This window comes from Dermacentor andersoni, chromosome 3, assembly GCF_023375885.2.
Source record: "Dermacentor andersoni chromosome 3, qqDerAnde1_hic_scaffold, whole genome shotgun sequence".
NCBI classification, from domain to species: Eukaryota; Metazoa; Arthropoda; class Arachnida; order Ixodida; family Ixodidae; genus Dermacentor; species Dermacentor andersoni.
Window position 1 is genome coordinate 57265272 of NC_092816.1, and position 26473 is coordinate 57291744.

The following is a 26473-nucleotide window of genomic DNA, read 5'->3' on the forward strand; positions in this document are numbered from 1 at the left end:
ACTCTTGCTAGATGGGCTGGGTGGGAATCGAACCAGGGTCTCCGGAGTGTGAGACGGAGACGCTACCACTGAGCCACGAGTACGATGCTTCAAAGCGGTACAAAAGCGCCTCTAGTGAATGCGGTGTTGCCTTAGAAACGAGCTTCGTTGCCGCGCCGAACGCTGCGTTGCTCGACGCTCACCGCGTCCAATGCGGGGCGCGTAGTCGCTGCGCCGTAGCCCATTGTCTTACACCCCTTGGCGGGTCGACGGGAACGCTGTCGCGTTTTTCTCACTGTTGCCAGTAACTTTACCAGGAACGTTGGCCAGGAATGATACCAGGAATGTGAAACAATCTTTTTTATTATCATCAATAAATATGTCATAGTAAATGGATCTGGCATTCAAGAGTCTTTGAAACTTTGGTCACAAGTTTTACTGCGCAGTCAGATTTAGGAGAGCAGCGTTCCAGTTCAATGTGCCCTTGTAAATGGTAACTACTGAGTATGCCCAAAAGATTGTGGCATGTAGTGTAAAACAATTCACTCGATCTACTGTCAGCTGGTACACTACTCCATTCTGCTAGGGATGTGGTTTTAAAGAAATGCATTCATATTGGATCTGCGAATACACTGATTTGTCATTATGGCCACCATGAGGAAGATGACAATGCTTACGGACACGTGTACGATTGCAGCTTTATCCCTCCCCTACTTTCTAATGATCAGAGGGACAGAGACAGCTGATATTCTAGTTGAGTCAGATAAAAAAAAAATGAGCCGAGCAGGCCATGTAATGCGTAGGGCCGTTAGAGTTACAGAATGGGTGCCAAGAGAAAGGAAATTTGCAGCACAAGTTGGAATTAGCTAGCACAAGACAGGGAGGGGGTGATTGGAGATTGCTGGGAGAGGCCTTCGTCCTGCAGTGGTCATAAATATAGGTTGACGATTTTTTTTATGTGATTAGCATTGTTAGGGTACTTCACGCACTTTCGAGGGGCTGTCTGTCTCTAACCATTTTCGCACAAACTTAGGTCACTGGGTAGCCCATGGTCTAATGGTTAGAGCACCGGGCTGCTGTGATGGAGGAAACGGTTTCCAAACCAATTGTTGGACCATCTTTGGTCACGGATATGCGAGATTGGATATGCACTGCTTATCAGTTAACCCATTTCACACCAACTTGTGTTACTGGGTATGTGCCAGTGCCAGTGGGGCGGAGCCACGCTTTCGCGTGCACTCCGCCCCACCGGCTGATATGGCATCGCCTGCACTGGGACGACGCTATCATGAAAAGCGCCGGCAACGGGGCGCGAATGCTTTCCTGCCTCTCGCTCCGACGGGCCACCAAAACTCGAGATTACGCAAAATACTAAAGGCGCGGAAAGACAGCTTACATGATGCCATGCCGTCTCGGCGTGCCCACTCTTTGCACACGTGGCAGATTACCTCTAAAGCAGAGTGTGCGGCTGCGTATGCGCTCAGCCGCGCTTGCAGCCATGGGCAGCCACGGCCGAGACGCGCACCCACTTACCCTCCCAGCCCCCTCGCGCACGCTTGAACGCGTTACCGCGAGCTCGCTCGCCTACCCTTTTCCCTTTACTTGCACGGGAAGGCGGCACTCGTGAAGCCATCTTTCTTGTCTCACTCTCGCACACTTTCACTCGCGCCTGAAGCACACTGCGCGGAGCGCGATAGGATCTTATCGCACTTAGACTTTATACGGAACGTGGCGCAGCTTCACTTCGGTGGTCAATCATTTGACCATCTTCGTCCGCGGAAGTTTCCATTTATCGTCTCGGCATTCCTCTGTGGTGGAAGCGAAATTTCGATATATTGAATTCGCCTACAAACACACTTCTTATAATGAGGTTCTAAATACATGGTGTTCTATAGTCAAGAGGTTGTGAAAAGTTAAATACTTCCTTATATCGAGAATTTCGTTATATTGAAGTTTGTTATATCGAGTTTTAACTAAATTTAAGAAAAACCCCACATATGTTAACAAAACTAATAAATAGGGATGGGTTTGGTAATGCCTTCTTTACTTCGTTCTCTGCACTTTTATTGCGATTTAAATTATATGGACACACCAGACGAATTTCCGCCACTGGCATGATGCTTCATATAAAGTCAATGTGTGATAAGATTGCGGCCTCACACCGTTTGTTGTAGGTGCAAGGGAAAACATCTGAAGGTGAGCCGAGAAGGATGGTGACTTGGTGCAGGGGTGTCTTCTCACGAGGCGGCGCGCATCCTATCTTGGAGGCAATCTGTGGTGGGTTCGAAGGCTAGCCGACTGGAGATACCTGATGGCTTTGTTTACACTGTGTTCTTGCTTGCCTAGTTCATACTGAAGCAAAAAGAAGTAGAAAGGGGAATTCGCTCACCACTGCTGCTCTTCACCACACTAGCGTTCTGACAGCAAGTGTCTGAAATCGTCGAGTGAGATGTGTTCAGATTTGCCTGTGTGTGCATGACACCATGCTTGTTAATTAGTTAGTAAGCAAACAATTACAATAGCTTATACAGCTGATAAAACTACTAACTTTGCTGCGTATAGCTGTCTAATAATTTGCTATCGCAATCAATGCTTCGCCTTTCAGACAAAACTGCGAGTTTTTCAACAAAATAATAAAGTATACGAAAAGTAGCGCACACCGGCATGCTTCACAGGAGATATGATGTCTTTCCTTAGCTCACAAACCCTTGCTGGCATACATTATATCATGCACATTTTGAACATTTCTGTCTCCATCCTAGACATGTTGGTCTGTTGTCGCCCCGTTTTACTCATTACTGATATACACTCTTGCAACAAAATTAATGAAGAACTGACTAGAAGAATCAGCCACCTTTCTTAGAATGTAGCGTAGTTAGGTAAACATCCTCTCAACATCACGACTCCCGTTTGCAAAACAGAGCGAATCAGCACTGTGTTAATTCGCTTCCAAATACATTACCACTGTATGCATGTATGCATGTATGCAAGGTGTGGGGAAGTGCAATGCAATGTGCCACTATCGTATTCATGTAAATGTGGCTAACTAAAAGAGCAACAAGCTTTCATTCAGTGAACGGCAGCATACAGTGAATATATTTAAGTGTTTAAGTGAAAATAAGGTGCTTGCTGCATTCATTTAGTAATAATAATAATATTGATATATCTTGACCACTCTTATCACGAAAGGTGGGCAGCGTTCATTAGTTTTCTAACACCTGCATTTATTATTATCCTTCAAGAAAGGGCAAACATGGGGAGAAATGGGGTTCAATCAGAGTTTTATAAATTTTGTTAGGGGTACAAAATTGAGGAGTTATCAGGTTTTATCTGAAAATGAAGGACCCTAGGTATGTGCTGCTCTTCAATCAATTAATGTCTTTGATGCCAAATGGAGTGCACTACGGCGAAGCACCACGACGTGCACTACGGCGATGATCTGCTACGAGATGGTGCCATAGTAGCAGGTGCTGTCACCCGGTCACCGATGACGTCGTTACTAAGCCATGTGACGAGCACATCCACTGGTACCATATATGGAAACAAAGTGTTGGCGTGGGCTTCAGTCTCATTAAGCATGCGCTACTTTGCCTGCGCTGCCGCCGCTGGAGAATGCGCTCTACGCGAGCCACACATTCACGCTTCCTTTCTGAACAATGAGCGGCGCAACCGGTGGAATTCAAAGCACCTAAACAGCTGCACTCAAATTTCTCATCAGGGAGTATTGTAATCGTCGATGAATTTTCCTTTTTCGCTGCATGCAACAGAATAGACATAAAACTTGGGCGAATCATGGAATCCAATAAGTCTTCACGTCTCTTACTTAGTCGCAAAGGCGACTATAAAACTTTTGGTTAGGAAAACATGATCACGCTCATACAGTATAAACTTGTACAGAGACATTTGAAAATGTTGGAATGCTTTTTGACCTAACAAATGTACAGTACCACAGATGCCTGAACAGCTCAGGCATAGCTTTTCACAACAAACCAAAGTGCGAGTTTTATACAATGCATGAGTGACTGAAGAAGTGGCATCCAGTTCCACAGCTTGTCGTTGAAGTTTCCATTGCAGTTTCTTGTGCGTAGCTTCACATCTGGAAAGAAAAAAAACAGGTAACCATCTTCAGTGACGGCACAAAGTTTTTCATAGAATGCCATACCACGTTTTCATGAACATGGCAAGTGTTGTTTTCACTGGAAAGCGCACCTTACGCAATACTATGAACTATGTTACAAATACTATATTTAATTTTTTTTGCTTTTTTCTCTTCTGTTGCACCAGATTCCATTAATAAATATTTGCACAGTAAAGAGTCAGCTCTAAAGCTCCCACCATTATCTGTAAGCCCACTTAACATGCAAACTGATCCAGCAGTGGAAGCACATCTTGAGTAACCATATCTTGAGACTTGAGCTCCTCTCAAGATCTCTATGCTGCATTTCATACGCAGCTCCAATGCTCCATAGGCTAGAGTGACATTATAGACTACCCTCACTTGTGACCATAAAATAGAGCGAGCACATGACAGCAAGAATAAAGAATATGCTACGTAAAACAGCATAATGTTGATTTCATTTGTTACACTCGCAGCATTTGCGTCACGTAATGTTAGCTCAAGGCATACAAACAACATATTATTTGGTGTAACATTAACTCCATGTATTATATTAATAATATATGATGATGTTAGTCGGTAAAAGGCATTGCAGATCAAAAGCTAGTTCACTGTGAAATGTGGGGTGATGCACTTCAATTGCACTATGTGTGTAGCTCCTTCACTGTTGCCTGCTAAGCATGAAATGGAGCATACTAAGCAAACATGTTTTAAGCACTGCACAGTCTCACCTCAATTTCCCAAATTATAATGATTTTTTTTTTATTACAGAAAGTGCTTTTACAAGTACTGTATACATATTCTGCACACCTCTGCATATGTACAGGATTGTAAGTGCACAGGCAGCTTGATGGTCATGCACTGCTTTTAAACAAAAGGTAATAGACAACCTAACAGAGCGACACAGTACAAAGCACTGAACTAGCAGAATCACAAATATCATAGTTATGGGAATTTTCTGATTACCACCAATCTGATGACACGAAAGAAAAGAAAGAAGAGCTTCTATGTTAGTGTGATGCGCCATTTTCTAAGCAATCGCTTCACCTGTTTATAACTTTTATTTTCACGAGTTCTTCTGGGATGGAGTTGTACATGAATGATGCGTAAAAGTCTCAATTTTTCTTTTTAACCATAATTTCTGTGTACTCAAGTTATGCAGTATCTTTCTGTTTTCTGTTATGCACTGGTATTTTAAATTCTGCGTTGTAATACTTAGTAGTGAGGATAACGTATCTAATTCCTGAAGCTCAGTGCGCACAGTTATCCTAGTATTCCATCCACCTCGTTGCTGTAGGCTCTCAAACCATGTGCAATGTTCTTCGCACCTCTTCTAGTAATTCTTGCCTGCCTGCTTTTAGTACACCACACACTGAGATACCGTACCACAATGCACTTTCACCTAGTGACATATAAACGTGAACGCTCCATTAATTCAAAACCTGTTCAAAAACTCTTAGTTTGCAAAACTTAGTGGTGCACGTGCGCTTGCCCTTGCATAATGCCTGTACGCATCTGAAAGGATGCTTCACATCTGCTGCCATGGCCTTGAGTTTGCACTATTGCACTATGAGCTACACACATAGTGCAATTGAAGTGCATCACCCCACATTTCACAGTGAACTAGGTTTTGATCTGCAATGCCTTTTACCGACTAACATCTTTATATATTTGCAATATAATACATAAAGTTAATGTTACACAAAACTTACACATCTGCTGGCTAACACTGCCAGGGGCAGGTCTAGTGTGCATACACAAATATTCAAGAAAGTGGTCAAGCGAGCAGCTGCCACCAAGGCTCAGTTGATAGACCATTGCATGCGAAATGTGGAAGACGTGGGTTCTGCTACCACCACCAACAAGTCGTCTTTCATTCGTTTTCATTTTCCTCATTATTTCTGCATTCCCTGGGCAGCCGCAGATAATTTTCCCTGTGCTTTCCTTGAGGGCTACGCCTTCAGGAGGCATGTTGTTCTGAGCTTAGTTATCTACAAAGTCTTCGCTGTTCTTTTTTTCAGCAAATCAAAGCACACATGAACAGTTAAACTTGCGAAAGAAAATGTAAAACACATAAGTCGTGTGGTCATGCCTCCGCGGAGGAGAGATGATGAAAAACCAAGCTTCACTTGAAAACAGGTGTCTAGCCATGCAAGGGAAAGTTAAAGGTCTCTGTACAACTTCATGGTATCCACTGATGGCAGTGTTTGGAACGTACTTGCAGCATGATCAAGTGCACTTCCACGCAGACTGCGGCAGGGACTGTAGCCAGTGCGCCCACCGCCGCGCAGAGAGGAGCCACAGGAAGCCAAGCACGATGCAGAGCACCATCTCAATGTTGTAGCCATCTAACGTAGTCTCGCAGATGCCTCCTTGGCTGCTACATGCCTGTAGGAAACGTGGACAGTGTTAGAGCTTGACAGTCAATATAGCATCAGCAATTATGAAAAGAAACTTGCGTATACTTAGGCCCCCTTGCACACATTTGCTACTGAAGATGTGGGAGGCAAGTATTTTTGAGACATGGTGCTGGCTTTGTCAGGACACTGCGTAAGGTCTTGTCATCAACTTTTCAATATTTAGAACACATCAAGTGACCATTTCAGTGCTACTAACTATACATTCATATTCAAGTAGGTGCACCTCCTTGAATGCCAGCTGTCGCCAGCGCTACAGCAATGCTATGCAAATGGTACGGTATGCAGTTAAAGACGGATGTCATTTAGCGTTACAAATTACTGGCCACACGGCACGATCACACAGCACGATCAGTTTATGGCAATATCCAGTGCTCGTAACAACATTCACAGAACCACATTTCTTATCATTAAAGCCAGATGTAACTTCAATGCCTCGAATACACTATATGTGCTAGTTAACACCATGGATATGGTGCTGTCTCAAGTAAACCATTTTGTCTAATAACTGCTAGAAAAGTGATGAATCACTTAAAGCTCACATCCAGGTCTTCCTTGGAGGAACAGTGGAGCCATCCCTGAGCGGCACCAACACAGCTCTTGAAAGTGAGACTGTCCACCATCCACAGTGCAAGCGTCGCGGGCCAGTTGCCGCCAAGGTTGGTGATGGTGTTGAGGAGAGTCATGTAAGTTCCCCCAATGGCGGGGTCACTCACTCTTGCGTGGAATGCCATCAGGGACACAAAAATGCTGTACACGGTCACCTGCGCACCAAAGTCAGGCACACACACACCTTCACTCAGTCGTGAGCACAGTCATAAAATGAAGTCACCCAGGGAAGTAACGTGAAAGACGTATCCTTATGCCAGTTTGGGCTCTGCCAGTAATAAAAGACATCTGAACGCTACAAACGCAGCTGATCTTTCAGCACTTTTCGTTGAACCGTAACATAACAAACAAAGATACTGTAACGAAGTAAATGTAAAATTTGGTTGGCTTTGCTTTATTTCACTGGAATATGTATTGTCCTGCTATAAAGAAACCGAAAATATAAGATCCGACACTACATAATATTGGTAATAGCGAAACAAATTTTCGCTTTTGTGTGGCTCGAAATGTGTATTCTGGTAGCAAAATGGCAAATGCAGTCGTCAACCAATTTTTAAGCTACCCGACTTTTCAGATCTGTACAATTATATGCTGCGCCTTGGCCACCTGCCCCTAAAACCAATATATAACGGCAACCGAAATTGCGGACACCACACAGTGTGCAGCTCAATTTTTCCATTGTCTGCACTGCGATGCTGCTGATGTGACGGCCGTGAACAAAGCTGTTGCAAGTCAATTTGAACTCAAACCGCAACGCTGGTTAGGCCGAGCAACCTAGGCACTCCAGTTGTGACAAAAATTTGTCAACAACCAGCAAAGTGATCGGCAACAAATACTCATGGGATACTCGCCGGCAATATGCTCACAACCTTTCTTTGATTGCATCGGCGATAGAGAGTGAGATATACAGGCTAGACTAAGCAATGGATATACGTAGTAGCGGAGTTTGAGATTGCATGCGCTTCCTCCACTGTCTGAAAAATCGCCTGTTGACTATTCACAAACACCAACTTGGAATGGCACATGTTGGGCAAGGGCGCTGTGCAATTAGGCCAGCTGAGTGGCTTGGCCAAAGCCGGCAAGACAGTGTGCTGACCGATCCTGTGCTATCATATTGATGGCATGGATGCACGTCAGTGATGGTGCAAAGCGCATGTGTGCAATTTATTTTTTTCGTGGCTTTGCCACGTATTAACGTGGCAGACCACTGAGGTGCCATGAATATCTGCAGGAAGGTGTTTGCTAGCCTGTCAGAGGCATCACGCCTGTGTTTCTCTCATATAAACGAGGGATGGTCTATCAATTTTTTTATTCGGTTAACGATTTTTCATTCATCATTTTAGCCTTTAATTGATTTATCGAAATTTTTTGCTGGGCACATTTAAAAAGCTTGAAACACAGTTATCTGCTTTAGTAGGATCCCATGTTGAAGTTTGAGATCTGGAGCTAAGTTCGAAACACGAGTGTATAAACATTTGATATATGATAATCTTTATATTGTTAAAGATTAACTATAGTTTGCACTTGCGACTTTTGAAAAGATAGAGAATATATGTTATAAAATGGCAATTAGAGCAGAATTAAACAAGGTACATGACACTAGTGGATCACCGTACAGTACAATTAAACAAGAAATAAGAAAAATGGCAGAAGTGAAAGGTGAAGTCCAGCTGAAATATGCAATAAATTGCAATACGTACACGGGAAAAGAAAATTACTGGATTAGAATTCTAAACCACATGCTATCTTCTACAGAGCAAAGAAAAGTCAATTGGCTGGGATGTTCGGATGAAACCGACACCTTCCTTGAGCGGCCACACAACCAGCATGCGAGAATAAATAGATGCTTGGACACTATAGATTTGCTGGAATCGACATGAACTCCATGGCTGTGTCAAATACATGCTCCGAACCGAAAGTGCATGCTGTGCCATATCTTTGGTGGACTGGGAGTAACATGACAATCAACGACTGGGTTGCTATAGTGTGTATTGAAGTGCGAGGGCATTTCAAGCCTCTGGTTTCAGCTGGCGTGCTGGTGTGTGCAGTGTGGGGAGAAGGGAGGGGAAGCGTTCGGCTGGGCATCTTTCAGGACTCTAAAAAACAGTCGCTCTACCACAATCACGCAGCCACTGCTCATGCGCCGCCATTTCAGTACGACGGCAAAATTTTCACGCCACTCCTGTAAAATTTTCTATAGCAATTAATCGAGCAGGCCTAATCGATTAGGTCGGTTAAATGAAAGGCTTCCATTGATGAAGATTAATTGTGTTGCGAGATACATTTAATCGTTTAATCATTAATCAATATTACCGACCCTAACATAAATAAACCTTATTGTGACTTTTTTCCCAGATATTGGATATAACAAAGATATGTTTGTGTCAAATGCAATTTTGTTATAAGAAGGTTCCACTTGTTGCACTGTGCTTTGCATTCCTGTCTGTGTGAAAATGTCCTCCTGTTGAAAAAGAAAAATGGGGGACGGCTTATGTATTTGCACCTGGACTCGCACCATTATAGATAAGTATTGTTTCTTAAGACCTGCTCTTATGGACATGTTGAGTTACCAATGCTTTATGCTTAAGAGTCTGGCCAGCTTGAGCACCTTATGTGGGGCCCTGACAACAGCACCGATAATTGGTTGCAGGTGTCTACTGCTGTCTCTGCACTGGCAACTGAAGGCACCGAATACAACAAGCCAATAGGCCATCATATTCTATAAAACATCATATGAGCAACTGGGCATGTTAATCTACTACGTTCAAAAAACATGTCAAGAACTCCTTCAGGGTTGAATGGAATGCCCGAGTTCATTATCCAGCTATGACTGCACGCAGCTGTACTGTGCTACTGGAATATTACAGCCAGCATGTATCTGTCGCCGTTAAATCACCGTTAAAACAAAAAGTAGAGTGAAGGATGTTTCTATAACATCAGCTCTTAGATGCTGATCATAACGAAACCACGTCCGTAAGGAAATTTGGCTAGGTCATTCTACAGTAAAACCTCGTTAAACCGTACCCGCTTAAACAATAGTTTCATTTTAAGAGTAGTAAAGTCAAATCTCCGACTCAGCGGCCATTGAACATAATGCGTTTTGTATCCGCATAAACCGTACCAGCTTAGTGCGTATGTATCGATTAACACGTAGTGTTTCCACTTTTCGTTGTGCGATCACAGCAGTACGTCGTCTCCATTGGGTGGCCTGGCAGAACAAGTCTCAGAGATCGGAACAACGGCCTCCAAGCGCCCTATGCATTTGGATAGATAGATTATGGGGTTTTACGTGCCAAAACCACCCCTATGCATTTGCGTGTGAAGCCGCATCAACATCATTTTGGCCCCATGCCAGAGAGCATTATGGCCGTGGTAGTGGCATCGTGCAAGCTAGGACCCACATCATGGCGAAGCTCAGACAAAAACACTGGGTGCTCTGCATAGAAGAAAAATGGGACATCCCTCTACTATCAAACATGGCACGATTAAATCGGCGCTGGCACGCAACAGGGATCTACCGTTGACTACGGTGTGTGGCATTTGCAATGTGAAGGAGTTGCTCGGCAGCGCTGCTGCAACAGCGAGAAGATGTCAGCTACGAGGTTTGACTTTTCACCATCGTTGCCTCTGTTGTTGCCGAAGTGTCGCCTAACGACAGTGATGAGGACGACATGGAAAGTGACAGCACGGGTGATTCAGGCCCGACAGTGGCAGAAGCTATGCATTACGTCAGCCTCATGAATGCAATCATCGCGACAAGAACAGCGCCTCGCGACTTCTACAGCGCTACCGCGCCCGTGCATGGAGAATATGCAATGCAAACGAGGAATCTGCCACACGAGTGTTTGCCGAGAAGAGGGGGCTGGCTGAAGAGCTGGCTCGCAGCTTTGAGTTTGAGGCCGCTGTCGTCACTGCTAAGCCGTCGCGGCATAAAATGAAAATAAGACTTGTCACATGAAGTGAATAAATACTGCATGTTTTTGCCCTTTCATCGCACTCTCTCTGAGTTTTGTTTCTGACAGGTAAGTGAGCGATCTTATGCTGTTTTGGTTAAGCAGTACTACCGTTTAGTAGTACATACTTTTTCCGAGATCCGGCCAACTACGGTTTAACTCAGTTTCACTGTATGTGCATACAAAGCTTACCTGGTGTACTGCGTAGACAACAACAATGATTGCATAGTAGTAGATGGGGAAGGTTCCATCTGGATTCTTGACATGATATGTCCAGTGGAGGAGAATCATGAACACCACTCCAAGGAGCAACCTACAAGAGCCAGAGGTCATGCGACAGGAGTGAATGACGTATAAAGGCAACCATATGTGCTCAAGGGTTATTCTTCAGTGCAACCAATAAAGCTTTCCATGAAGCTTGCATGATATGTGTCGTACCACAGAGTTCAGTCCTTGGAAACATTCCAAACATGGTGATAAACTAAGGTACAATTTTTAATTCACTAGCCAACAAGAGTTGATCACTGGATCGAATTTCTCCTCTTTGTTCTTCATACATGCTTGTGTTGCTGCCATTTCGCTTGTCCTTTCATCCATTGGTTTGTTTCTGCCAAAACTAATTTTGCTCACTTACTTCTCATGAAGGTCGCAGGGAAGAAATGCCATTAGATTTGATTCCTTACTGCTCAGTGAAGAAGAATCTCACAGAAGTAACAGTGACAGAGTTCAGCACTAATCGTTAAAAAAAATATTCTTAAATTCTTCTTATATATTAAAATATTACAACCTTCTGCACCACATGGACACAAAGCGCAATGCTTCTGTAACCCTCAATGAATGAAGTAAATTATGCTTCATTTTTATTTAACAAAGCAGGACTAGTGGGGAAAGAAAAGAAAGCAGGTCACTGCAAAGCTGCAGGCCCCTTCATGCCGAGTTCCACACCTGTATGGATAGGCCTTGAAAAACACGTCGAGTGGCCTGTGGCCACCTGTATGCTTGCTTATCATCAGTGGCAGCATAATCTGAATGGGCACCATCGGTATTGCCAGCAGGGCCAAATTTTCCCGGTGCAAGCCAGCCTCGAGGAGCTTCAGACCCGTCACGCTGTCAGCCACGGCGAAGCCGACCTGCACAGTTGTGGTACAGCCTGCTTGAGTTTCAACCGCCAGCATCAAGCAAAAGAAGCCTGCCACTTTGCTGCAAGCATTAGGCAAGACATATTTGAGCCCAAGGCTCGAGTAAAGTTCTCACAGTTGTCAGCCGGTGTAGAGTTACAAAACATCATCACAGGATGAGCACTGGAGAGGGAAACCAACCAAACGAGAAGTGTGCATATCGTTGTTGTGGCAAACCATACCAATGCCCACTTAGTGCATAGTAGTATTTCGGGGTGATTTTGGCATGAACCGTCTAACAGCTGTTTGTAGTGGCATGCAACGAGACTGAAACAAGGAGGTCTAGTCAAGCCTGAATTCAGGACGCTTCTCACAATTTTACAGCACTAGAAACAGCCAAGATTGTTCAAAAGACCTGGCAGGAGCAACTGCGACACAAAGCACGTGGTCACCAACTACCAATGGTTCCAGAAGTTGATGCCTAGGCATGCGCCTCCTGATTGTTTGCCACTCTGCACTTCAGAACCAGTGCAGAACAGAACACCTTCGGCAAAGCCTTTGGAACGTGCCAGGGCCAAGGGCTGGCATGTTCAGCTCTCCTGGCTTGTATCTGGCTCCAGGGCCACAGCAAGGCCACAGTCTATGGGACGAGCACAGAATGTTGTTGGCCTGGAATGTATGCCAGTTCATTTTCCTAGTGTTACTCATTACTGGAAAAAAAAGCTTTATCACCGTTTTCTATTTTTCCTGCAGTGCTACATTGACCACTTTGATCAAGGGCGTTATTACAGGTACTGCACGTGCGCAGCACATGAATGACTGGAGGCAGACAGGTTGTATAAACATGACTGGGACATGTTGTCAAAAGACAAGTTAAGCCTGCATTGCCGTATAAAACAAAAATATACTGTCAAAGGTGATGTGGGAAAAACGCTAGGAGACTAAATATCGCGAATGCCCTTGGAAACAATCTGTGCTGTTGGGACATCAGGAGTACTGTTTGCACTGCAGCACATGGGCAACAGGGCGCCAAGCAAAGTCGGCATTTGCTTGACGCCATGGGGGCTCACAACATCAGTGGGCTCACACCTCTGCCAGGCAGGCTTATACTGAGTGAAACCTTCAAAACCACACATGTCACGTGACAAGCCAACACCATGCTGCATCAGGTGGGAGTAAGCATTCATATTTAGGGCTACTTGCTTCAGCAGGTGAGTCGGTTTCACAGGTGAGCTGCTACCCTCTCCGTGGTAGATTCCAGCACCAATGGCAACTGTCCAAATATGTCATAATGCATGACCAAGCATTTTGGCATGGCCCTTTTAAGTCTTCTGTTTTAATCCCTCAGCCTTAGGCGACCCCAACTCTGCGCCGTCATCCTCTAAACAATGCACAGTGTGGCCAGAAATGGCAAGGGAGCTTTTTTAGTAGGATGTTACAACCTTATACATATTGTTGCGAAGCGGAGACAAGCACAAATGTTGTTTATGCAAGGCGAATGCCGAAGGCACCAGCTGACACTATAACATGGTAGCCGAAGTGCCCCAGCAACAACAGCACTTTTTTGTCATTGTCTCTTGTTTGCACGTCCTGTTCTGCGTTGCGACAATGTTGTTACCACTGCTACCCCCGTCAGGTATTGTGCGTTTCAAAATTGCACGTACGTGCACAGTTACCGCTTGGACAGGGCAGCAGCAGTAATGGTAAGGCAGTAACACTAAGCTAGAGAGTTCAAAGCTAGGCTAATTGGTTTTTGTTTAAAATGGAAAACAGCACAAGCAATAGAACAAGAGACTTGGCATTATGCTTGTGTGTCTCTAAGCTTGCAATGTTCTGTGCTTGTTGTATGTATTGCAGCTCTTGAAATAAAGATTAGTTTCTAGCAGTGCAAGGGTCCTGCTTGTATCTGAGGAGATCTTTCTTTTTTTTTCAAAGTGAGCCAAATCACATAACCGAAACTAAGTAGATATTGCTTCTATTAGTAACTACACCTTCATACGCACCACTTGGACATTCAGATATATCGAAATTAGCCAATTTAATCTACAAAAACGTGTTTGCCATTGACAATTAGTGGCTTCACTGTGCAATTTTCGCATTTTTCTCCACTTCACTTCTGATGGATTTGGCAATGCTCCTCATCTGTTGTTCTGTTGTATGCACTGTTTGCCATGCTGAAAGTAATGCAACGTCCTAAACATGTTTATGCAGCCCAATGCCATAAGAGAAACCGAGACCACTCGTCTGAACATTGTACTTAATCTATGTATTCCTACTTTGGTGCAAGATACTAATGAAGATGTGCGCTGCACATAAATGAGACAAATGCCGTTTACCTTGCATGTGAACAGAAAAATGCAGAATGTGCGGACACTGGGCAGCTGAAAGATACGAAGTGCCATCTTGTAGGTTTGAGCAATGTCCAGATCAGGGTGGCCATCGTCGTCCGTGGCAGTTGCGTCACGCTCGTGTTTCAGCACGGCCACTAGGGTGGTCGTCACCATGAATACGATGCCCCAGAAATACAGGAACCCTGCACGAACAGCGCAATTAGCGGGCTGCATTGTGAAGCCGAGCATATACAGTCGAATATAACGAACCCTTATCAAGTGAATTATTCTCCATATCAAATGCACAAAATTCGCTGATCGGTACTAATTTATTTATTTATTGAATATGTGATCACATACAGCTTGGTGCCTTTAGTGTGGTGCAGTACAGTACAAATTGCATGGTGCATGTAGCAGCGAAAAAAGCACTATAAACACACAAAATGCATGATAAACAATGCATTGAACAAAATAAAGTGAAAGACAACAACAGCATTTAAGTAGCACAGGCCCACTAGCCATAACTATAGATATGCACATACATATAAACTAAAGAGAACAGAAATGCAAGGACGGATAAAAGAATGGCAGAAAAAATTTTTAAAAATGTACATTAATCAATGCAGAGCTCGAACATGTATCTCAATACAAGGATGAGCCACGCTGTTCATAACAACCTTAGAGAAGTGTAATGACACGAGTATATCAACATTACCCATGTCAAGGAGGTTGTAAATTATTTGCCAACAGTTCAATGAACTCTTGAGGAAGGTGTGGGACGGATAAAACAGGAAAGACCTGCGACAGTGTGTAGGAAGATGAAAACTGACTGTGGTTAGCAGTGGAGCAGAGTCTATGACTCCATGCGCCAGCTTGTGCAGGGAACATATGTCATGGACAAGTTGCCTCTGCGATGGGAAAAAATTACTGTAAAATGTAATGTAATGTAAGATAACTCATCCATAATGGAGTTGACATTGGCTATATTGAACTCAGGGCATCCAATGCCTGTGCTGCAAGCGTATTGGAAGCATATTGTAGTGAGAACCTACTGCGTTGCTAACAAATGCATTGTTGAGTTGCTTGCACATGTTTACATGCTATACACTCAACCAATGGTTCAGGATGCACTTGCTGCGGTGGATGTGCTGCATCAGTATACTGTGACGACATTGAGGAAAGTGTGTTAAAGCAAGTCTGCACAATCTAGCGTATCAAGAAGGCCATTCTGTTAAACAGTTCAAGGCACAAGCAACAATTATACTGCCTACTATGCATAGTTTCGTTTTCAATGAATGGATGCTTTGCTTGCTTCTTTTTCACTACTGGTGATAACAGATCCATATACACTCGAACCTCATTATAACGAAACGGGATATAACGAAATAATAAGTACAACGAAGTAAATGAAATTTCCCTTGAAATCACCATAGAAATCCATGACGATGAGCAAAACGTGAACAAGGTGAATGCAGGAGCCAACGTTTCGACAAGTGGACTTGTCTTCTTCAAGGCGAAGAAGACAAGTTCACTTGTCGAAACGTTGGCTCCTGCATTCACCTTGTTCACGTTTTGCTCATCGTCTTGAATTTCCATCTCCCGCATTCCCCGTCTTTTCCATAGAGATCCATGTATTTTAACACCTCGTTTTAACAAAGTGAAACTGTCCTGCCGATGGATGTAACAAACTAGATTCGTCTCAAAATATAGCCAACTGTTGTGCGCTATGTACTTCGCTTTCCACGGGGTTTGGTACTTGTTTGCAGTGGCAGTTCAAAACTCCTGCATCCCCGAATCAAATACGTCGTTAGGCAACACCGGTCTTTCTCACAGCCTTGCGCAGCTGCGCACAAGCAGCAGCTCACGATCGCACTTCTCCCCTGACCTCTCTCTCTTCTAGTGCCTGGCTACAAGGCTATGTGCAGCGGTGCGAAAGTTTAGTGCATTCACTTGTGAGCGGGGTGCCTTGCAGGCAGGCGCAGCTGGGCGTGGCCTTTGAGATCTCCTCAGCGCAATCTCGGGGGTCATGCACAAGACTGCGCGGCTACACACAGCGGTGCGAAAGGTTAGTGCATTCACTTATGTCTTTCTCTACGGTGCACCGCATAGGCAGCCGCAGCTTGGCCTGGCCTAAGAGACCTCCCCTGCGCAATTTTGGGGGGTCACGCCCAGGCTGCGCATTCACTTCTTCCTCTCCCTGCATCGCACCGCGCGGGCTGGCAACTGGACGTGGCCTCCGAAATTGCATTGGCATCGGTGCACTCTCGGTGGCCTCGAGCCGGCCGAGCCAAGCCAGTGCAGAGAAGTTCGCTTGCTGGAGCGCTGTGTTGTGTGCCATGTGCTGCTCAACCACGACGAACCAAGTAGAAAGTGGACGCGAAAGCCTGTCACAGTGGAACAGAAGAGAGCTATCTAAAGCTGTCGCATTAGGTACCAAGTCACACGTTGCACACGCCAAAGATTCCTTTGTTGTTCAAAATTCATTGCATGCGTGGCTGTGTAGCATGGTTCTGTGGGCCACAGAGGTGTCATATTATTTCCATGTTTACAATTGCGCACCATATTGGGCATGTATTGCACTTAATTACAATAGTGGATATAACGAATTAGCAGATATAACTAAGTAATTTCGGCTCCTCCTTCAACTTCGTTACAACGAGGTTCAAGTGTACTATCATTTACAGTATTGCATATTGAGGCCCCCGAAATACATGCACAGATGCCACCACTCCCTGATACCCGAGTCACATGGGGCACTCTCGATTGCGATAGAGTCAGATCAGGATCAAATTTTTCCATTGTGACTGGCTCCCTTCTGCAGCTTGTTCAAAGGGGCCAATCGCAATCAATAAATTTAATCCTGATCTGGCTTGATCGCGCTGCAAAAAGCTCCATGTGGCTGGAGTACAAGTCGGCGTAGCACGAAAACTCCACACAAATTATCAAGTGCCAGAGCGGCTTGACAGGGCAGTGGTTAGCAATTTTTCTTTCCATGAACTTTTTCCCACCTTGCAGGTTTTGAGAGAACTGATTTGCCATATTCTGTGTCCCCGAGCTTCGAGTTGTTGATTAATTCGGCATTGTGCTGCGATCTGCTAGCATCCTGGTTAGCTCAGATGATAGAGCAATCACCCCGGGAAGGCGATGGTCCCAGGCTCGATCCCCAAGCACATATGAATTTTTATTCAATTGCAAAGCTTTCTTTCTAGGGAGACCTGTATGGGTTTCCTTAACAGTTTCATGCTACAGAAGGGTGGATAAAACTTTTCCCTTTCATTAATTTTCCTTTACCACGCAATCTTCCGCAGAACTGATTTGCCACATCCAGCTCCTAACTGCACATTACCACAGGGGCATGGGTTCAAATTGCAGGGACAATGGGCAAAAATTTGCCCCGTGACAAGGATGAGAAGGTGGCCTGACAACAAAGCGATGATCATGACGACGATTGTTGTCAGCGTAACAGAAAGACTGAAAGGATGAAGAAAGCAAACAAAATGTTGAGTTTTTAACAGCTGTTCAGTAAAATAAATGGCCAAGTGGCAGAAGGAGCCTCACCATCAAGAGTGACAATGCCATCCTTCTGAGGTTCAGACCTCAGGTAACGGTTGCAGAAGTCTGCAGACTCGAGAGCCAAGAAGACCACGTTGCCCAAGAAATATCCAGTCGTTTGCCCCACAGAATTGCATGTGGAGGCATAGCCTACGTGCCTCCTGAAACGGTGAAGTAGACACATGGCATTTGTAAGGTTACACGAGTCCCAGTATATACGTATATAACTCCCAAGAGCAGGCGTGCATTTCAATACTTCAAGGCTTCAAAAGATTATACACTTACTCATGACAGAAACTAAGCATACCTCTATTACACATTGATGACAGCAGATGATGATAGACTAGACTCCTGAAATTGTCTGATGGATTTTCGTGCAATAACCCACTTCGACTGATTAGTGGTTGTGTGTGAGAGAGAGAGAGAGCAAATATCTCTATCGCCTGTTCCAGTGCGTTATGCCTCCAGGATGGCTCCAACATGGTTTGGGGTGTAAAAAAAAAATTATTGAGTTTTACGTGCCAAAACCACAATCTGATTATGAGACACACCGTAGTGGGGGACTCCGGAAATTTGGACCACCTGTGGTTCCTTAAAGTGCATCTAAAACAAAGTACACGGGTGTGTTTTGCATTTTGCACCCATTGAAATGTGGCTGCCGTGGCCGGGATTCGGTCCTGCAACCTCGTGCTTAGCAGCCCAACACCAAAGCCACTAAGCAACCACAGCGGGTCAGTTTGAGGCGTAGGCACTCCAGACCGGCAGGGTGCAGCTAACCTAGCCCAACCTAACAAGTGAAATTTAGAATAGGCATGGACTCTCCAGGCAACCTGTAGAGAGAACAACCCTGAGCGATCACAAGCACAAACTCTGTTCAAGAAGCCCAGGCAATGACTATGACACTAGCCGACTTCGGTTTGACTCTGGCAAAGCTGTCTGAAAAACTAATTGCATAGTCCCTTGCATGTCATGCTGAAAGATGCAAACATAAACGGAAGACATAGCTGAGTTGAATGTTCTTCGCATCTCAGTGGAATCTGCTAACCGATCCCAATTTTTGCCTGCCAGTCTTCTACAACTAAAGCTTTGGTTTTAGTTGGAAATTACCACCCATGTTGACATTCGTGTTTCTTACTTTTGCGTCCCTCAGTCTAATGGTAAGTAAAGTCAAACCTTGATATAACGAACATGGATATAAAAATTAATGCATATAACTAAGTAAACCTAAAATTTTTCTTGCCAATATAAGCGTGCAACAAATATAACATATAACGAAGGTATTACAATTTTGTGTTAGATGCGACTTCATTGTAACAAGGTTTGACTGTGTCCTTTAGCAAACACCAATTAGGCGAACAACCCAGTGACTGCAATGATGTCCACTGGATATCCTGTGGACATCCACTGCCAGAGCATGCTTATTCCAGGGGTGTACTGAATACGTCCTGCACATATCCCTCACACAATTACTTATTTTCTTATCAAACAAATAAACTGAACTGAATAATGCCCAGGTTGTATATCATGCTTTTCTTACATGGTATGTTAATTAAAACAAGAACTGCTGTGTGCAATGTGGTAGCTAAATCACTGTATAACAGGGAAGTTTCCTGAACAGCACTCAAAATTGCTCAATAGGATGGAACTGGGGATAGAACAGTAACACAATAAACCAGGCAAATATACTATGTATACATCTATTCACTCTGGACATTGTTAATAGAGTTTATGCCATTTCACTGCCAGTCTGAATTCTTGCAGAATTAGCCAGAACAAACCTGCACGAGGCTTACACTACTTGTCCCACAAGAAGAGGGAATGTTGTCAACTTGCTTTGCATGAACACTGCATTGCCTGAAATGAATGCTGACGGGCAGAAGCCACCATGCTGCACTGCTGCTTGTAGGAACTATTTCATTCACTCACCTTGAGAGCATTGTGAGGGCCCAGCCGTCGACGGCAATGTCCTGAGTAGCAGCCAGGAAGTTTAGCGACAAGAAAATGACTGTCAGCAAGAGGACGCTGGGCTGCGTTGTGCTGCTGCCTTCCTCGTCGCCCAGCAGGAACCGCACGTGCGACGACAGCCAGAAGAAGGACAAGCCAATGGCGTACTGAGTGGGCACCAGCCAAGACTTGCGCCGGCCAAAACGGCTCGAGTACAAAGAGTCTACGATGGGTGCCCATAGGAGCTTCACGCTGAAGGGCCATGTGACGAAGCTGAACAGGGCTTGTTCCTGCATGACATGAAGTGGTGTATCCTTTTAGCCTTAAGTAAGCCGATTAATCTTTACTCCTCAGAACCAGATATAGCTCCTCCATATGTCAACGTCATCGAGACTGAAACACCTACTACCACTACCAACGAGTTGCCAACAAGCAAGGGTGTGCCATGACTTCCCAGTCATTTTAAGCTTCTTATTGCAATAATAACAAAAAAAAGTTGTTTATAAGCCTTAGATCATTGAGGCTAATTACTGAAGTGACTTCATGACAAAGAATGGCAGGTGAACATTTCAGTCTATGCAGATGCACGCCAGTGACGTCATAGTGTTATTGTTTAGAAACAAGGATGATGCTTATAGATGACAAGTTGCACCTGTGTAAACAAAGACAATGCTTTGGTAAGCATTCTAATTGTAAGTGCTGTAACCAGTTGGAAATTACCATCCATGTTGACGTTCATGTTTCCTACTTTCGCGTCCGTCAGTCTAGTGGTAAGTAAAGTCAAACCTTGATATAATGAATGTGGACATAAAAATTAAGGCATATCACTAAGTAAACCTAAAATATTTTTGCCAATATAAGCATGCAATGAATATAGAATATAACAAAGGTATTATAATTTTGTGTTACATGCGACCTTGTTATAACAAGGTTTGACTGTATGTCCCTTAGCAAACACCAATTAGGCCAACAACCCAGTGACTGCAACGATGTCCACTGAATATCCTGTGGACATCCACTGCCAGAACATGTTTATGCTGGGTGTGCTGAATACGTCTTCCAGATGTCCCTTACACAGTTATTTGGCCGCACTTTCAGTGTCCTGCGGACATCCCGTGCATGTCCGCGAGGGGCATCATGGGGACATGCTGCGTACCTTTCACGGACATGTCAGGGCCTTTTGCACGGTGTTTGCTTCTGTGAATATTGCATCTGCAGCACCTGCTGTGTGACAGAGGCAACAGGCAGAGCGCCCGCACAGCAAGAACAGATACATTGCGTGCGGAAGTGCAGCATCCTCCTCATTTTTCTAGGCCTTCCACCAGGCACAAGTGGCGTATTGAACGAACTGAAGTTTTTAAAATAAATTGCATCAGAAAACCCACAAGTTATGATGTAAATATGAGCCGCAGACATGATAGCTTCGGATTATCATTAGAACGTACGAGAAAACATAATTCTATTAGAAGCAAACTCAAAGACAAAGCCTCTTGGAGGACAAATACATGTGTAAGCCTGAAAAGGTCCATGAGCAACACCCCGCAATATCCGTGATAGGATATCCAAATCAGGCCATCCACCAGATGTCCTATTCGTCTCCAAAACAGTGTACGGACATTGGGGCATGACTCGGATGTCCTATGGACAAAAGGCTTCACCGGGAAATTCCAGAGGGGTCATGTGTGCAGCAATGACATCTACCACAAGAGCGATACCTTGTATAAGGGCTACAAAACTGGAAGCAAATTTTGGGGGAACAAGTAACACAGTGCCCCTACATATAGCTGCTGAATCAAAAGCCCACCTTGTAGCTGACATGCCTGTTCTGAAGCAACAGTGGCACAGCTGAACCGAGGCCCAGTGGGATGCCTTGGAGCACGTACAGAAACAGCAGGAGTGCGATGCTACGCCACTCTTCTCGTGCACCACCAGCGTGGTCTTTGCTGTTATGGTGACCATCCCCGCTTGCCCAGCCATCCTCCAGCTGCGGGTTTCGGCTTGGAGCCAGGTTGCTGTCACCGATGGAGTTTTGATGTTCGCTGGTGGGACGCTTGCGCGTCTCCATGTCACGCTGTGGCGAGCTTCTGTTGTTGAACAACAAGAGACAGAACATTCATATGGTCACTGATAATCAATGAACACATTGAATTTTGAACACTAAATTTGCTAGCTGCTGTCAATTTTGCAGTAAATGTTTCGGTGTCAGAACAAAGATCAGAATCATCTTACTATGCAATATTCTACACAGACATGGTATATACTGGAGGAAGTCCCAACGATCAAAGACTGCAAGGGGAGACCTCCTATAACATTGAATTCATAGACCTATTCAGTGCAGTGTGAGAGGTCAAAATATAGAAATAAATTATCAATGCTAATTAATAAATGTAGAATTAAACAGGTTGGAGGAAAGTGCAGAGGTTGTGCCTAAACATGTTAATAGCGCAAGGTTCCCTACGGTTAGGCAGTAACGAAATCAAGAAGCAGCAAAAGACTTAGCGGAAAACTTGCTATAACCAGTCTTGGACACCGGAAGTGAATCAAGTGGACCTGGAATCAGAAAACTGGCTGTTGTCAATTACTTGAGGAAATGTTCCGTTGATGGATTTATGAAGCTTTTGCACAGATAATATGTTGTTACATCTCCGGAGAGGGTTAAGGAGTTGCTTTAATGATCACCAAAGCACAAATAACTGTCCAAATCATAGCAGTAACATTGTCCTTCTCTCTCTCCACTCTCGCTTCCCGCATATTTTACTTGCAGTGACCCTTTGTAACATTTCTCCTATCCCAGACGAAGCCCTCCGGCAAGTCACTCCTGCTTCCTGCGCATGAACGGCTTCAGGCAGGCAACATGCGTCACCTCAGTCTTGCGTGAGACGTTCATTGGAAGTGAGACGTTCACCTCGCTTAGACAATCAAGGATAACAAACGGCCCCACATAATCGGCAAGCAGCTTTTGGCTCAAGCCACGTCTGTGTATTGGAGTCCACAGCCACACGAGGTCGCCAGGAACATACGTAACATGTTGGTGGCGACTGTCGTAGCATGCTTTAGAGCGGCCTTGCTCGGCCAATGTACGTAAGCGTGCAAGTCGACGAGCCTCTTCTGCACGACACAAAGTCTCCGCCATAGACAAATTGTCATGGATGACAAAAGAAAAGATAGTGTCCAGCGTATGACGAGGTGGGCGTGCGTAAAGAAGGAAGAAAGGGCTGAAACTGGTTGTTTCGTGTTTCGCAGAGTTGAAAGCATACGTCACGAATGGTAATACTTCATCCCAGTTGTTGTGGTCCGAAGCGACGTACGTTGATAGCATGTTTATCAATGTTCAGTTTGTGCGCTCGGTGAGCCCATTAGTTTGTGGATGATAAGCTGTTGAGTGTTGGAACGTGGAGGCGCACCAATACAGTAATTCTTCCACAATATCGGCAATAAATTGGCGACCGCGGTCACTTATTATTACGCAAGGTGGAGTTGTTGTGTTGATTACGGAGTGACTAGGTGGAGTTGATTACGCAAGGCGACCCGTGTTGGAGTATGATTGAATGCAGCAAAAACTGGGAAACCTGGGCTGCAGAGGCGAAGGATAGAGCTGCCGTCTTACTACACCACGTCAGGTAGTCAGCACACACAATGATCCACCAGTTGCCTCTTGAAGAACGCGGAAACGGTCCGATCAGGTCTATGCCGACTTTTTCAAAAGGGGAACTGGGGGGCTTTACTGGTTGCAGGTGACCGACTGGAGCTGAGGTACGTAGCTTGTGGCTCCGGCACTGTGTACAACTGGCAACATAGGTGTCAATTGTTTTGCACATTTGAGGGCAGTAGAACCTTTCTTTGGTACGACTAAGTGTTCACGCAGTCCCTAAGTGACCTGAGGTCAGGTCATCGTGCGTAACGCGCAGAAGAGATGTGTACATAGACTCCGGAACCACCAGTAGAAAGCGGGCGCCCATTGTTGAGAAGTTCCTCTTGTAAAGAAGACCATCTCGGACGCAAAATCAACCTGAGGTTATAGGCCCTTGCGTGACAAATAAAAGAGCATTAAAGCTTGGGTCATTGTGCTGCTCTGCAGCGAATGTCAAGGCATTGGGAAAGTCAGGCGAAAGGGAAGCGATAAGGTGATCAAAGTTGTCAGCTTCACAATCCGTCGTACGTAGTGGTATCCAAGAAAGGGTATCCACGTCCTCGTGTTGACGGCCACTCTTGTACAATATAGTGAAGACATATTCCTGTACACGAAGGGCCCATAAAGCGAGGCGACTAGACGGGTCACGAAGATTGACCAGCCAGCACAGAGAATGGTGATCTGTGACAATGGTGAACGGGCGACCATAGACGTACGAGCGAAACCGCTGCATAGCAAATACTACTGCTAGACATTCTTGTTCCGTCACAGTGTAGTTGCGTCCAGGCTTGCTTAAAGAACGGCTTGTGTACGCGACGACATGTTAGTTGTTCCTAGAGCGCAGAACGAGGACGCCACCGATGCCAACGCCACTGGCGTCTGTGTGAATCTCTGTTGGTGACAAAGGATCGAAGTGCCGGAGTATGGGCTGTGAAGTTAACAAACACTTCAGCTGGCAACAAGCGGCTTCACACTCAGAGGTCCACTGAACCTGAGTGTTCCTACGCAAAAGATTTGTCAAAGGGTGAGCGACATCCGCGAAACCAGGTATGAACCGCCGGAAACATGAGCAGAGCCCTACGAGGCTATGAAGCTGTTTGACAGATTTAGGTTGTTCGAATGATTCAACTGCTGCCAATTGTAACAACATATTAACTGCAAGTATGTAGAAGCGGAGGGACATTGTGTCATTGCTGAGTGTTGCAACAACTGGTGCTTAGTTTTGAAAGTGTTGCTATGAATGTAAATGCTAGATTCTAGTAAGGAGCCTACTAGGCTGCTTTTGGACGCTATAACTTATCAAACAGTTGTACAGCTGAATGTATAGTTTGTAAACATTCATTTATAAGATAGTTATACATTGAACGTAGAGTTACGTAACTGAATGTTCATATGCTGGAATCCAGCATAGTACATAGTAAATAGAAATATTTTAATTATCGACATCTACTGATGCAAATATCTCAATTTGTAGGTGTGTTAAGTAACACAGCAATAAAATAACATGTTTTTGAATGATGTATATAATGTCCGTTACACAACACACTGCCCACTGTGTTCAAAGATATGCATGGCTGATAGTTTAGTTTAGCATTTCATATGACTTTACATGTACAACCCGATTCTTCAGGGATATGCATACATGATGGTGAAATAAAGATGATAGTTATTTCATCACCACGAGTTATTTGTGATGTATACACACTCTAATGAGCGAGATGCCCCTCGCTCATTATGTTTCGTTTGGTTAGGCAGATATCAAAATTTTGCGCTCTAGCTGCGAAAATGTAACGCGTGCTGCGTTGAAGAAAAAGAAGTGCTTGGTGGGGAAGCTTCTAAACAAAAATACTTTCTAGCCGAAACTGGTAGTTTTAGACATATACGACTTCAGGCGAATAAGAGTAAATGCAAACAAAGAGGTGCCCTATAATAAGCGTACGGTAATCTATCCAGGCACTAGTTAAGCCGCAGACATACGTACTTATGGCGCACAAGAGATCAGCATCGGTTCGATTGGATCGATTCATATGGCGCTTTCTGGAAATTGGTGTAACACAACATACAATACGTCATATTTCCGGCGGATTGCCAACAGCTGCTAAACGTCGGATGAAACAGAACATCCCGGCATGCTTAGAAGAAGAGCGGGCTGTAAAACGTTCTCAAAAATTCCATCTCGCGATACAAATGCGACTATAAATAGACGTCCGAGAGCAGCTGCACTTGTATCCGAATTCGTCAATCGACGATGCAGCGTACTTAACGTATGCCATGTCGTGTAGACATTACAACGTCCTGTGGACGTGGGGCCATACAAGATCGCGCAAGCGATAATTCCTATTAAACTTTTGATTAATGAACAGCACAACCTGTGCCAGGCCCAGCAATCTCTAACTCCTGTTTGGGCAGCGTATTATTTTTCATCTTTCTTGGCTGCCCACGCAGAGCTTGTCCTAAAGCTCTTGTAAATCCCATAAATGTGAAGGCGCGATCCCTAGATAGCTCATCTCACCTCTGAACGTTGGCTATCCTGTGTCATTCATTTATTCCTCGTGTAGAATGACTGCAGCAGACGATCTAGCCGGAGCTTACACATACGTGTCTCAGTCGCTTTAGGGCTTCAGGCTACACCGCCAGTGGCGCTACGTTTCAAAGGTCTGCTCGGCCACACAATATTAAATATAAAAAATGCAACGTTGTCTCATAATACAAAACAAAGCTTTTGTTAAGTGTTTTAATAAATTATGATAAGTTTATTGCCTTATGGCTAAATAAAGTACACCAAGTACGAAGACCTTGCATTTTTTTCGATGCCTGCCCAGT

General features: G+C 44.6%; 1 protein-coding gene across 1 annotated transcript; it reads right to left on the reverse strand.

Moving 5' to 3' along the window:
• Positions 1-324: 324 nt before the first annotated feature.
• Positions 325-26269, reverse strand: LOC126547533 (acetyl-coenzyme A transporter 1-like). The gene is made up of 10 exons (XM_050195483.3): positions 26163-26269; positions 21824-22103; positions 20002-20309; positions 18082-18236; positions 14530-14726; positions 12021-12205; positions 11268-11388; positions 7056-7277; positions 6315-6484; positions 325-4075 (listed from the first exon to the last, which is right to left on the reverse strand). The coding sequence occupies exons 2-9, from the start codon at positions 22082-22084 to the stop codon at positions 6326-6328; spliced, it is 1608 nt and encodes a 535-aa protein (XP_050051440.1). The 5' UTR covers positions 22085-22103; positions 26163-26269; the 3' UTR covers positions 325-4075; positions 6315-6325.
• Between the last annotated feature and the right edge of the window lie 204 nt (positions 26270-26473).